This window comes from Rosa chinensis, chromosome 2 (assembly GCF_002994745.2).
Source record: "Rosa chinensis cultivar Old Blush chromosome 2, RchiOBHm-V2, whole genome shotgun sequence".
Lineage (NCBI taxonomy): Eukaryota > Viridiplantae > Streptophyta > Magnoliopsida > Rosales > Rosaceae > Rosa > Rosa chinensis.
In genome coordinates this window covers 33,014,382-33,028,677 of record NC_037089.1, presented here as the reverse complement: position 1 = coordinate 33,028,677, position 14,296 = coordinate 33,014,382, and the positions used below count along the sequence as shown (strand labels likewise).

Here is a 14,296-nt window from a genome sequence, read left to right as displayed (position 1 = left end):
ATTTTCAGCCAAATTGATGATTGTTAAGGCATTCAAAACTGCAATTTACGTGAACGAACCGAATTTGTCGAACCGGAACCGTTCGTGTTTATAATGGTAAATTACAGTTTTGAATGCCTTAACGATCATCAATTTGGCTGAAAATTTGTAGAGATGATCTATACGTTAGTACCTAAAAACTGAACGGTTAAGATGTGAAAATATGATCGAAAAGTGGGTAAAAACTGGAAATCCATACCAAAGAAACACTGCGGACGTCCGCTGTGGAGAAGCTTTGTATATACACACACACACACACACATACCATCTTAATTTGAAGAGGGCAAAAAACCCTTAATATTTCGAATTAAGATCACTATATCCAGTTTCATTTTTATCTCCATTTACCTAAAGTTGCCCAACTATTCTCTTTGTTCTCGAATTCTTTTTGAAGTAAAACTCCTAGTTTGTCAAATTGATTGGCAAAGCTATTTTCCAATACAAATGTCAACTTATTAGTCCTTCCTAGAAATCTAGAATTATTGTATGCATGCCAAATAAGATGCTAACAGACAAAGACATGCTAGAATCTTCAAAACTGTGAATATAACAATTATGGAGTAGAGATTAAATTATAAAGACGTCTGATATCATCATACACCCCTATAAAATCGATATATGGAGAACCGTGGACTTCGTTTATCAAACAAGTTTCAATACTAGTTTATCAAACAACAATTGAAATTCAAAACCTAAATTTTGTAGTAGCTAAAGTTCAATCGAAGATGGAGAAGTCATACCTCAATTGAGGGTTGGAAACACCAATATCATAATCCATTCCGCTGTTGCCGATTTTCTTTGGAACTATGGATGTTCATCAATCAGTCTTGTTAATTGTTTCTGACTAGGGTTTCAAGTTTGCATCTTCATTCACATCATCCATGTACATGAGAAGAAAACTCTAAAGCGGGATGGTATTTTCCAACTATGTGTTCTTTATTTTTTATATAAATGTCTTTTTTGGTAATTTAATATACCCATAAATTCTTATGTTGGGTGTATGAAAAAATGGATGTGTACTCAGTATTTTGCAACGTGTGAATAAAATTTCTCGACATAAAATTTTGAAAAAAAATAAAGAGAAGACGATATTTTTTTTTTTTATTCAAAAGAGAAGATGAATTAGATCTAGTATCAACTAGCTATTTTGCTTATGGTTACTTTCCACCTTTCCTTCTTCCTTAATTAAAAAATGGGTGTTTCTAAATGTACCCAGTAAATATCTTAACACACCCAGCCCTATAATATTGTGTTAAATTTTCCAAATTTACCCTTAAGAAAAATACACCCAGCAAACCCTTGTGAAAAATACACCCAGCAAACTAGAGAGAGAGTTGATGATTGTGGAACCATCAAAACCAATCATAATGTTTGGTTCGTGTCAACAGTTGTTTAGTAAGTCAACCTCTTCCACTCAACTATTGTGAAGTATTCATTATTAATCATAGTCATTCACTCATTCATCATACATAGTTTCAGTAAGCTATTCAAGCTCTTCCACTTGAAAGACTTGATTGAGAGAGAGAGAGAGAGAGAGAGAGAGATGATTGTTGTTGTCGATTGAACTCGTTGTTGTTGGTGAGCTCATAATTGGTGAAGTGGATGGCTTCATCTCTCTCATCCAAAATGTTTATGCCTTTATGGGTTCTTCAAGGACTGTAGGCCTTTCTAGGTTGTCCTCTCTTCTCTCCAATATTTCGAAACCTTCGCACAATTCTTGGTCTGCCCTCGAATGTTGTGTATGTGTTTGTGTCTGTAAGCCAGGTGATGCTGGCATTAGAAAAGAAATAGTTAATCAGTTGAATCTTCTTCTCTGGCACATGCGCTCATGGCTTCACATGGCACGCTCAACATCACTTTAAATCTAATAATTGAAAACCAAGTGTTCTTATGGAGAACATAGTTGGAGGTGGGAGACTGAAGATGGTTGATTGTGGAACGAATTGGAGGGGGAGAGTGTTTGGCTAGGTTTGAGGATTTCATTTAGCCATTCAAAATAAGGGTAAATTAGGAAATTGAAGGATAAATTTTTAGATGCTGGGTACACTTAGAACTTTGCTGGGTTTAAATAGAAAGACCCTTAAAAAACTAAAATGTGGAGACTCTGAACCAAAAAGAATTAAGAAAGGGACGCTCACAAGTCCAAGTCCAAACCCTAAGAACTCAGCGTCCCTGTGGCAGTGAACCAGGCCGTGCTGGAAAAGAATTCATTTTGATGTTTTTTGAAGAAAAAATGGTGCAGATTTCATAAAAGAAGAAGTGTAATTTAGTAAAATGATACTTCATTCGACTGATTAGAGGTAGTTTGGACTTACCAGTCAAATAAGTCCATTTTAAACAGAATTGTAAAGTTATCAATTTCTGCACATGAAAGTCTGAGCATGCTCATAAAAGTTTCTTCCCTAGAACATACTGTTAAAAAAGCATTTTCAAATGTGTCCAAATTTATTCACTACTATCAAACAGCACACGTTCCCTCTTACCAAATGCCACTGCCCGGCTTAACTCTCTGCTACTTAACTTGTGCTCTCAATGTTTGCACATTGGAATAATTGCACCCGTAGCAAAATTTAAGTCAAAACTTGCAAAGACGACCGACTTCAATTAACCAAAAGGTCTGCTATAAAGTTATAAGTATGTACAAGAATGAACCCTATGGGAAAAGCTTGGAGGTAAATGAAATTGACAAGAACTAAGGTGAAGGTGAAAAGCAGAGTAACGGAAGCCACCAACAATTCCTGAATATTGCGCAGGATGAAAACAAACTAAGAAACAAATAAAGGCACAAACATTTCAAGAAATAAAAGAAAGAAATCAAATGCTAGCATTCTCTATTATTCAGTCTTAAGTTTCACTATCCTCGAGCCAATTAGTATACATTACAGGATGGAAAACTAATATGTCCAAAGGCTGCGAGACCGTGGATGTTATGACGGCCAGCAATGTTGTACGACACAAAATAAATCAACACCATTTCCTCCACTTTTAGCCTTTTTGCATTTTTTCCACATATGCCTGCAACAAATGTAAATACCAAAACAGTTGAAATATTAAAAAAATTAATAAAAGATAACCAACTGCTTGACATGTATAAAGATAAAAGTACATTATTTGCATTCCACTCGAAGCACCCACAGAGACTACCAACTACTGTGACAGATGCACTAAATGATGATAAACAAGCTACTATTACAGTATAAAAGAAAGACAACAGAGGAGAGTGATGACAAGCAAGATATTAGAATACAGACGGCAAAACTTGCTGGCTATAATACATACAAGTTAAATTTAAAACACTAAGAAAAGGGAAAATAAATTATGACCTTTTCCTATTTTTTGCAGTTACGAAATTTAAAATTCCTCTTTCTCAAAATTCCTGAATTCTAAATAAAACACAGCCTACAGAGCTGACCAAAATTAAATTCTATCCTGAAGTTCTTCTGTCCAAGCCTGTCCTACTTGCTCCATCCATATGATGCGAAAACACAAACTCTACAAAGTTTTGACCTGTCTTACTAATTGTTCTTTTCCTCCCTTTGCTTCAGCCCTCCCACAGAACCCTCATAAGCTTCTCAAATCTTTTGACTCACTTCTCTTGGGATTCCATAAAGAGAAAAGTAGGTAAGCTCTTCAAAATAAACCCCATTCTCTTTATAAAGAACAAATAGACAATTATAAACTCTGCCAACCAACATTTTTCTACCTTCAGAAAACCCAGTGCCCAAAATCAGAAATACATTTTCTGCACAATCCTTTCCTATTTAACAAAGAATGGGTGTAACAAAAGCAGACACAAGGCATTCTTAAGAATCAAACTTTCCCATGTTGCTAAAATGTTCTTTCCTCCTTCACTTCAGCCAACCCACAGAAGATCGCCATAAGCTTGTCGATTCTTTTGATTCACTTCCTTTGGGATTCCAAAAAGAGAAAGCAAGTAGGTAAGCTTTAATCAATTGCAGTTCCCTTGGGAATCCAATCTATCAACATCCTTATACCATGCTTTAGCTTCCCACACTATAGCTTTCAATTCTTCTCCTCTCCCCACCAACAGAAACAGTCAGTGGATTATACTCTAATGATCAGATACAACCCTTGTTAATGCTACTTGTCCAACTGAAGGGAACAACTATAGTTCCAAACCAAAATAATTAATTACAAAAACAGAACAAAACTCTTTCCGCCGCTTTCCCGCCAACTATAGCCACACAATCCAGCCAATCAAACCCCACATTATGTAATAGAAAGACCTTACTTGTAAATCACAGATACTAATGAAAGCAAACATGGTGGAGTAGCAATTATATGTGTCACTTGGTCTCACCGTTTGGGCAGAATATACCCAGTACGAGCTTTAATATTTGAATGGTGATTAATGGCCCATAGGAAAGTACATCCAGAATGAGCCATCTTTCAAATGGTCGATTCCTCGCACAAAGGCTACCCTTGAAATAGATTCTCCTTTGCCATACCTTTGCTGAAAATGTCCATCCCTTATTCTTTGAATGCTCTTTCAATGGTGGCATCTAGCGATTATTCCATCAAAGGTGTACCAGTTGTTTGCGTTGGGTCCTCTTCCTCAGTCTCAACTGGTAGACCGGGCTGCAGCTTCATGCAAGGGAGAGTCCCTTGGTACAACACTACCACCACCATTAAGACTTGGTTGTTGCGGGTGGGTGGCCCTGGGGCGAGGCGCGGGTTGGGGGGTTGAGCTTGAAAATGGCACCACCCGTCCCCAAAAAAAAAAAAAAAAGGAAGTGATTTTGATGATCATTAATACCGTTTACAATTTGGTGCAGGATTAGCTATCTGGGAAATATGCTACCAACTATTGTTAATGAGTGAGACATTCATGCAGGTTGGCTTGTCCTCTTCGTCCTGCCTGTCGCTCGTCCATCATACTCTCTAGTCTAATGTTTCCAGTCAGTTTTTCTCTTGGGGTGGTTGAGAGTTCATTTCCTGTGTGGTTTGTTCATATAGGCTACTTTGCCTTAATGTTGTTATCCATTGTTGGTCTCATTTGTTTCCTTTGCTTGTATGGCTTTGTCCTTGTTCCAAGTTCTCACCATTCTACATTTAGTGGGCATCGGAAGGAAGGATGGAAGGAAAAAAAAAAAACAAAGAAAAAAAAAAGTGAAGAGAAAGAAAAAACAACTGAACAGAGTGTGACTCCAAAGTGGGGTTTTTGCTTTATAAGCTAGGATATATTCTTATTCCTATCATTCTTCGAAACTATGACCATGCAATTTTTATATTTATTCACTATAGGAGCACTCTGCATACCAAACAAAACAATCCAGATGATAAAATATGAATAATGTACACAATAATAGTAACAATAATGCTGATGATGGTAACTATTAGTAAATTAATTTAATTTTCTCAACATAGAGGATAAACAAGACAAAACAAAAACGAAACGGCATCTATCACTGAGAAGAACAATAAAACTAATAAAGCACATCATATTTATGGGAAAAGGAGAATAATTCATAAAAAAAGGACAGCAAATTAAATTTATAATTAATAGATGCTCCAGTCTAAAAGTCACTCACCTGTACAAGTTTTGTCAGCTTCGGTTTTGAAAATGACAAATAACTGTCAATCTTTTCTTGTGTCTGTGGAATATTAGCCCCCGGTATGGTACCAGTCACTTTGTCAACCACCTTCTTCACTATGGTTTTGTATGCATCCTTGCTGACTTGACCATCTTTCCATGAGGGTTTTAAAAGATCCTTAACGAACTCCGCAAGAGCAAATTTAAATGCACGTATCCCCTTCACTTCCTTGAGTTTCTTGCCCTCATCAGCCCCATCTTTATCTGCAACCTCCAAGGGACCATTCTCGGGGGAGTTATTCTCTTCTTCTACTTTCTTACTTTCCTCAACCCCAAGTTCATTATTTCCATCAGGCTGATTCAACTGGTGGCTCTTACGCCTAGGTTCTTCTACTGAATTACGAATCTGATGGTAATCATCTGAAGGCTTTTCTAATTTTCCATCAACACCTGTCTTCCCTGTGCTATTTGGCAGAAGGCACGCTTTGTTGTTATTGTGTTCTTGCTTCTTAAGTTCCATGGTATCAGATGTAGGATCGTATGGCTTCTGAGACAACATGGCTGGTTCTGGCTGAATAGCTGAAAGCTGCTCAGAAGATCCTTCAGATTTGGGAAATGGAGGTGCATTCAATGCATTATGAGAATTTAAAGCAGCATAAAGCTGTGGAAGCTGATGTCCATTTTCCAATAACTGAGCCAGCGAGACTGAAAGACTGGTAAGTTGTGTGAGATCTTTACCACCTACCACATTAGGCACTGGAGGAAGGCCAGTAACTAGTGATGTTTTTGAATCCCCTATATCTAACTTGATGACAGATTTCCTCTGTCCAGATAGTGTATCTTGTGGATTTACAAGTCCTCCTTGGGTGTGAGCTGGGATAAGCGCTTGACTTTGCCCGATTGTGTTCATGCCAGGAAAGGGAGAAGCAGTTGAACTCTGCACATTATGGTCAAAGCTTTGGTGTGACATGATATTTGCAGAAACATTGAGGTCAGTGCGAGAACTAGCAGTTCTATCAATTGCATTCTTGCCATCATGTGGCAATCCAATAGAACCACCTTCCCTTATATCCTGGTTCTGTAGATAATTAGATCTTTCAGCTATCATTGGTTGCATAACTGAAGCACCACCATGTACCTGGACTGAAGCCTCTCGAATTATATCTTGATTGCCAGCTTTTAGAGAAGTATCATTAAGTCTTGAAGATTCTGAACCCCGTGCACTGTGACCATGCTCTTCTCTGCTAATATTGTTGGACGTTTGCAATGTATAATTCCAATCCGGAGACATATCTTGTTTGCAAGCATTTAAAGAAGTATCATTAATTCTCGAAATTTCTGAACCCCGTCTAATGTGACCATGCTCTTCTTTCCCAATATTGGAGGATTGCAATGTATAATTCCAATCCGGAGACATATCTCCGAGCCATTTTTCAGTATCTTTTGACTTAGCACCTACTTTATCCCCCTTCCACAGTTGTGCTTCCTTCTCATTCCTCTTGGCTGCTTCATGACTAACACTTGGGTCACCACACATTTGGTTCTCGTTGTTCAGACCACGCCCCCAACTATTATCATTCATAGACCAAGCACTAGACCTCAGCTCTGGAACACCAATATTTCCGTTATTATCCGCACCCAACTTTGCCGACTCTGGCAGAGTCACAGTATCACTCCATTTTTGACCATCCCATTCCTGGTCTGCATCATTTATTTTGTGGCCCAGGGCCCATCTGCCATCCCGTGGCCTTCCAGTATTATCTGGACTCAACTTTGCAGAATCTGACGGAGTGTCATTCCATTTTCGACCATTCCATGCCTGGTCTGTATCATTTAAACTGTGGCCCAATCCCCACCTGTCATCCCGTGACCTTCTTTCAGAACTTGCATGTGACTGAATATGATGGGAAAACCGACAAAACTTTTTGTTCCGACAATTTCCCGCGGCAAAAAATTTGCAAGGAATATCACCACTCCTGCGGGGTTCACGCTCAACACCTCGCTCTGTAGAAGCATCTCTTCTCCTTCTATCACTGTCCCTTTCTCTATCATTGTCCCTTTCTCTAATAATCTCATTTGCAGAACCTTTACTGAACCCATCAGAAACTCGGTGATTATCAAACTTGCTAGATGCCTCCCTCCTAGACTTCCCATTAATGAAATCATTACCATACACCGAAGACCTTCCAGTCTTTAATGGATTGTCCCCTGAAACAGGGGGTGTAGAATATTTTGAGGCGCTACCATTCCTGTGCCTACCTTCCCAGCTATCATCATAACTTGAATTACCCTCATGTAGTAACTGACAATCACTTCCTCTCCTGCATCTTCCACCAGCAAAATCTTTGCACACTTGAGCTGAAACTCCCGATCTGCTTCTATTTCTATCAAGGAAAACTGATTCTCGCCTATAGCCACGATCTGGACTCCTGCTCCAGCTCTGGCTTCTACTCCTGGTCCAGCTTCTACTTCTACTCCTAACCCTGCACATGACATCCAATAAAAGAAGAATACAAATAAGTGCCAATGGGGAGTTCCCAGCTAGGAGAACATAAACTATCCATTCAGATGACTCAATGATACATATTATAACTCCAAAAACATGAGATTCAAGTCAATGAACAATTGAAGGGATCTCCAGCAATAAAACTCATAATACATAAATTTGTACCTACCCAAGAGTTATTCAAACACTGTTATAGAAAAACAAAAAGGATTCATGCAAAGAGCAGATAGTTCCTCACTGTGCAAAGAGAAGAAAAGCTTATTTTATGCCATCGTATTCATGACATGGTACAGTTTCGAAAATACGAATCAATGCCATCTAGGTTGAATACGCACGCCTGCAACTGTGAGTCGGAATTTACAGTACGAGTGGAAAATCTAACCTCAGTGACCTGCTCCAACCACTTTTGGGGGACCGACTACGATGTTGTCTCCACTCATCAAGACCAGGAGACATCCTTGTGCTGCAATTTCCATCTTCATCCCAGACCATGGAGTCTTCTGTGTATCTGCTGCCGCCCTTACTGATACTTTCATTCCTATGTGAGCTTCTGCTTCCAGGCAAAGCTTCCCTGGATGGCAATCCTAAACCACGCTTAGATCTCTGCATATCATTCGTCTCTAAACCTGACCATTTTGAAGCATTACTACCACCAAGCTCTGGAGAGTGCCACTCACGTCCAGATTCTTTATGATGAAATGGCCTACCCGCTTTTCCCATCCAACCATCATCTGGTATATTTGCATCTTCAAATTGAGGCTCTTCAGGCAAATCCCATTTAGAAGAGCGTTTCCTGCTGCTTCTACTCATTTCTTTGCACCTTAGAGCAGCAGCGGTTTAATTTATTGTCACTCGGTATAATCGCGAGACTGAAAAGAAAAGGAAAAAAAAAAAAAGTCAATCTCAATGACATACAACAGTATGACAATCACTATTTGCTTTTTTACTATCTCTCTCAAAGACTTCACCAAAAAAGCCTTTCCACTAAATATAGTGAAATTCACACTATGTTAAGGAACAAGAATAAAATAAATGATTTAACATAAATGAGGACTTACAAGATAGCTGATCAGTTTTTTTCAATTCATTTCAGTTAACAGCAGAATTAAAATCTCAATCACACAATTAGATTCAAGATCCAACAAGCATAAGGATGCAGAAGACATAGATAACTTATCAGAGTTAATACATACATACATATATTACATATGAACATATAAACATATATATATTTATGTATTTTTGTACTTAACAAAAACAAAAATAAGACTTTGGGTGGGGGCCCTTACTAACCCATGAATCAGGGGCATGCCTGGAGCAAATTCATGCTAGTGAACAGACCAATACTACCACAAGCCACCTGACTAGTTTTTCAAATACTTGGCACCGCAAATTTTCATGGAAATCCAAAACCATAAAATAACATACACGAATGCATTCTAACAGACCAATATAACCACAATCCACCTGGATAGTTTTCAAATACTTGGCACTGCAAAGATTCATGGAAATCCAAAACCATAGAATAAGCATGCAAGAATGCATTCTAACATTAGGTGAATTTCTATAACGGTGTTGCATAGGATATAGTTATCAGGAAGGGAAGGTGAATAATTTTATGTAATAGGAATACGTTTCTATCCGTTATCAAGGAGGCAATACCGAGTGAAACACAGAAGTCATGCAAACTTTATGCCAGTAACCATTCAATGTTTTCCCAACTGCGAATCAAATACGATATCCAGTTTTAGAACTATTCATTATCACAAAGCCTTAACTGTTCCCGTCTGCCTTTCCAAAACTTAAACAGGAATTACCTGTATTATTAAGCCCTTCAGGTGTATTTAGGATGAAAAAATTATTTCCAGAATTTGAAAACAGGGATCAGTAAAAATAAGTTTAGACATGAACCTCACACAACTGTCATGGGATCTAATTTAAGTACTAGCAGAGTTGATTTATCAACAATAATTGGATTGTGCTTTCCATTCCAATCTGTTGTATTTGGGATGCTAGCAGAATATATCAATTCCCTATACACAAGGCAAATATGCCACATGTCAAGCTAATCCTCTTCATTTTATAAAGAGCCCATTTGGAGTAACAAAGCCAAACAAATCATTTGATTTGTCTCAAGTGGCATTTAACAAGGTAAACATCAAGTGATTTATGAATAGAATAGACACCCAATAAAAGATGTACATTCAATCATTATTAACATCCAAGTAGGGGAAGATGAGATTTCAGTATAAAAGAAAGCCCACAAAATTCTTGAAACAAGAGTATTCAGAAGTCCAATGGCCATAACAATTGGCTCAAAAATCCCACATTCACAAGTATTGAAGAATATATGCTCAAGTACAGTGAGGAGAATTCCTTGTATTAAAATGATTTTATCAGCCATAACATTGACCTTAATATCTTTCCCCCTTCAATGTAACACACTTGGAACAAAACCTTTCACATATGTTGTCAGAATCCTAATGAATTTCCAAATAATCCAAATCTTCCTTAGCAACTTCAGTTCCCAAGTTGCAATATCCAGATACAGAAAACACCTAGATGATTAGCTGTGAAGGCTATTCAGTATTTTCTAAACCACCGATGTAACTGATTCCAACCACCAGGGAATGAAGATATTATCGTCCGTCTCCAAACAAGAACCAATTTCAACCACCAGCCACCTGCTCAACTTCCAACACTCAACACTCTTGCCTTTGCAAATCTTTTGAATCTTGCAGACAGATACTTAATATCTTTCTGTGCTCCAGACAGTTTGATCAACCAAAGAGAAAAGAAACTTGTTCGATGAAAAACTATTTCTATCCACTTATTCAAAAGATGAATGCTGCAACCTTTAAAAACTTATGCTTTTTAGGCTCATCCGCAATTCATCAACCACTGACCAAAATTGAGCATTGATGCCCTTTAAAGTGAAGGTTGAAGCATTCTCTTCCAACTCCTTGGATTATTAAGTATTTATACATCGCAATTCTCAAAAGCTTTCAGAGCAACCTCCAGTCTAAAGATTTATCCAACAATATGTGCTACTATATCCAATGTAGCACCTGTGGAAGGATGCTATTGTATCAGTTACTTTGAATGAAATTGGCAATCCCTCCATGCAGTGACCTCATGAAAGTACTGCAGAAAATTATACTAGATATCAGCACCCAGGTAAATGTACTCTTATAGGGTAACATAGATCTAAAACACACACTAGGCTTAACTATCAAGGTACCTAGGCTACCGAAGAAAGAGAAAGTACTGAGAAAGAGCAAGGAAAAAATTCAGAAAAAAAAAAAATTCATAAACGATGATACACTTATACCAAAAGCTTCCAAAAAAGAAAAAACTCATCCTCCCAGCACTACTATCTGCTCCTTTTTGGGCTGTCCACCCATTCATAATATCCTCCACTTGTCTCAACAGCTTCCATTGAGATCACATCTCCACTTCCCATATATCAGTCGACCCTTACCAAGATGGCATACAAACATCTCGTCTTTTCTATTTTATGTTCTTTTTCTCTTGAAGAGTATTTGTTCTAAGAACATAATAAGCACCCATACAATACTAGTACGATTCAACTAGTTAAGACCCCGCATCAGCAGTAAGAGTTTAATACTAGTATAAGCAATGCAATCAACAGAATTAACCACCACAGTGGTTCAAACCACATTCAGTTATAATCAATCACAATTCCAAGAAACTAAATTTTTCTCAAAAACTATACAAAGAACATATATTTATATAAACCAGAGACCCAATTGGCACATAACAAGAACAAAACACAAATTAAAGTAGCAGAATTAACTCTAGGGCATCAAATCTCAAATTTCACTAGGGATTCGATAAACCCACTTCACAAAGACCACAGCTTTCAAGTGGTTCCGCCAAGAAATACCTAAAACCCCCCACAATGCAAAGTATGAATCTCACTCGCAGCAACGGAATACAATTAGTGGAGACGAAACCCTAACTCATTGAGATCCAATTAAAGAAATATACAGAAAGAGAAGCAACGAAAGTGCATGAGTAGCAAAACCCTAAAGTAAAGAAGGATTGGCGAACTTACATGGAATAACCAGAGAAACCCTAGACTGCGGTGGGAGAGCTCCGTCTGGGAGAGTCGGGCATGTTTGAACTCTTTGTTCGCTCAGAGGAGGAGGAGGAAGACAGAGTGTGCCTTATGAGAGAGGAACCAAAGAAGATGTTTTTTGGTGTGCTAATTACTCGAGATGCTGCTATACTCTCTGCCCGCAGTCAAATCGCTCTTCGCCTAAATTGGGGTTCTAAAGGGCAATTTTTCCACTGGTCCTACTTGTTTTTTTTTTTTTCCTCTTTTCTTTTAAATGAAGTCTGTGGACTTTTTTTTTTTTTATGACTTTTTAAAGTCTCAAATTTTATTTTTTATCAAAGCTAAAATTTACGATAAATTTTAATTTACATTCTTTTTAAGTTATTTTATGTAATTTATAAATACATTTAAATTATTTAATTTTTATTTAAAAAATAATATAAATTTAAAACTAGTTAAAACAGAGGGCATTGATACCGACGTAATTCTAAAGTGGCTAGCTAAAATAACTTTTTAGCTGTTTTAGCTCAAATTTAACTAAAAAATTACTAGCATTGCTAAAGATACTTTGAGATAAGATTAATATTAGGCAGCTTTTTTAGCTTGATTAACCAAATTCAACTATAAATGAATTATGTGCACACAACAGTAAATTATTGGTTAACCATGTGGTACTACTGGTTAACCAAATTCCTCACACAGGCGTAGGAGGCTTCGATACCTGGTAATAGGGTCGGAGGTTCGAAACCTATCTTAGATAAAAATATCCATGAGGAGCAGGGCAAACTCATCCATGTACCTCCGAATTGGTAGAGCCCATTATGGACCACCATTTTGAACACCAAAAAAAGAGAGTAAATTTTTTAAAGCTATAAATTATTATGTTCTTTAAAAGTAATATTTATTTGCCAAAAGAAAAATATGTAAACTTAAAATAGATTATTTACTTAAATTGCACTCTTCGTTAATTGGTGTTTTTTAGACTACATATCCTTAGTTGAGATGCCTGTTATTATCTTGGGTGATTCTCTTAATATTTATTGTAATTTAAGATTTAGGCTGTATGTTCCCCCCCCTCCCCCCCATGTATTCTATGGTTTCATTAATGACTAAGACTTAAAGGCAGCAGTTCTAGCCTTTCCTTAAAAAAAAAAACAGCCACATTCCCTATCCTAAGGTTTATGAGCTTTTAGTGATTTTTAAATCTTATGAGCCTAATAAGAATGATGGTTGGAGCAATTATTTTTATAAGAGATCTCTTAAAAGTTAATTTAGGAGCTCGTTTGAGGAATACATTCCCAGTTTGGACAAAAACAAAGTCTTCTAGCTTTCAAGTCAAACAATGTTTTAGAGTTGTCTGCATAATGAACAAAGCACTCCAAGCTTTGAAGTTTGAAGTATGACCAACGCATAGACAATAACTTATTAAAAGGGCAAAGACAGGAGACCTCCTAAATTCTATACTAGAAATTTGAATAGATGAAAAGCATACCTTAATCAATCATGTCTACTGAAGGAAACCAAAGAAGTCGAGCAAGAACCCGATTTAGGTAGGAACTCACAACAAAAGTGAATTATAAACACTTGATGCCACTAATTGAATCTAGAAAGCAAATTGGATTTGCACAGCTACACAAAACTTTATACAAGATGGCATCCAAAGCGAGAAATAAGAAGGTCATCTATCATGCACGCATATATATTGTTGACCGAAAACAAACTGGCCAATTGTTTTGCGATAAGAAATAAGAGATGATGTAATAAACGAAACTCAGAGCTTCAAATAAGATCCATCATTTGCTCAATAAGACGAACCCATGATGAGAATCATCGCCCCCATACTTGCTACCCCAAATTGATACGAAGATTAAAGCAACAAAAACAATTATATTCTCTAAAATTTATATGTATAAATACAATAAGGGTGCTGATACATCAAATATATTAGTTCGATATATAGTGTACTTGATGCATGTAGCCCATTGTATTAAACTAGGGTATATTAATGTGACATATAAATTTTCTGAATGGAAATATCATAGATTTTTTTTTTGTTGGTTATAAGAGCTTTTTGTTTTTGGTATTTTGTTTTTATCAAATGAAAATTTAAATTGCA

The 14,296-nt window shown here is 37.1% G+C and overlaps 1 protein-coding gene across 3 annotated transcripts; it reads right to left on the bottom strand.

Moving 5' to 3' along the window:
- Window positions 1-2,784: 2,784 nt before the first annotated feature.
- On the bottom strand, window positions 2,785-12,385 carry LOC112185691 (zinc finger CCCH domain-containing protein 38). Of its 3 annotated transcripts, XM_024323970.2 has the most exons (5): window positions 12,178-12,385; window positions 10,513-11,243; window positions 8,482-8,968; window positions 5,592-8,076; window positions 2,785-3,054 (listed from the first exon to the last, which is right to left on the bottom strand). In XM_024323970.2, exons 3-5 carry the CDS (start codon window positions 8,907-8,909, stop codon window positions 3,025-3,027), a joined length of 2,943 nt encoding a protein of 980 aa, XP_024179738.1. In that variant the 5' UTR covers window positions 8,910-8,968; window positions 10,513-11,243; window positions 12,178-12,385; the 3' UTR covers window positions 2,785-3,024. The 3 variants fall into 3 exon arrangements, with proteins under 3 accessions (XP_024179738.1, XP_024179737.1, XP_040369619.1); XM_024323969.2 differs by lacking the exon at window positions 10,513-11,243; XM_040513685.1 differs by lacking the exons at window positions 8,482-8,968; window positions 10,513-11,243.
- Window positions 12,386-14,296: the final 1,911 nt, after the last annotated feature.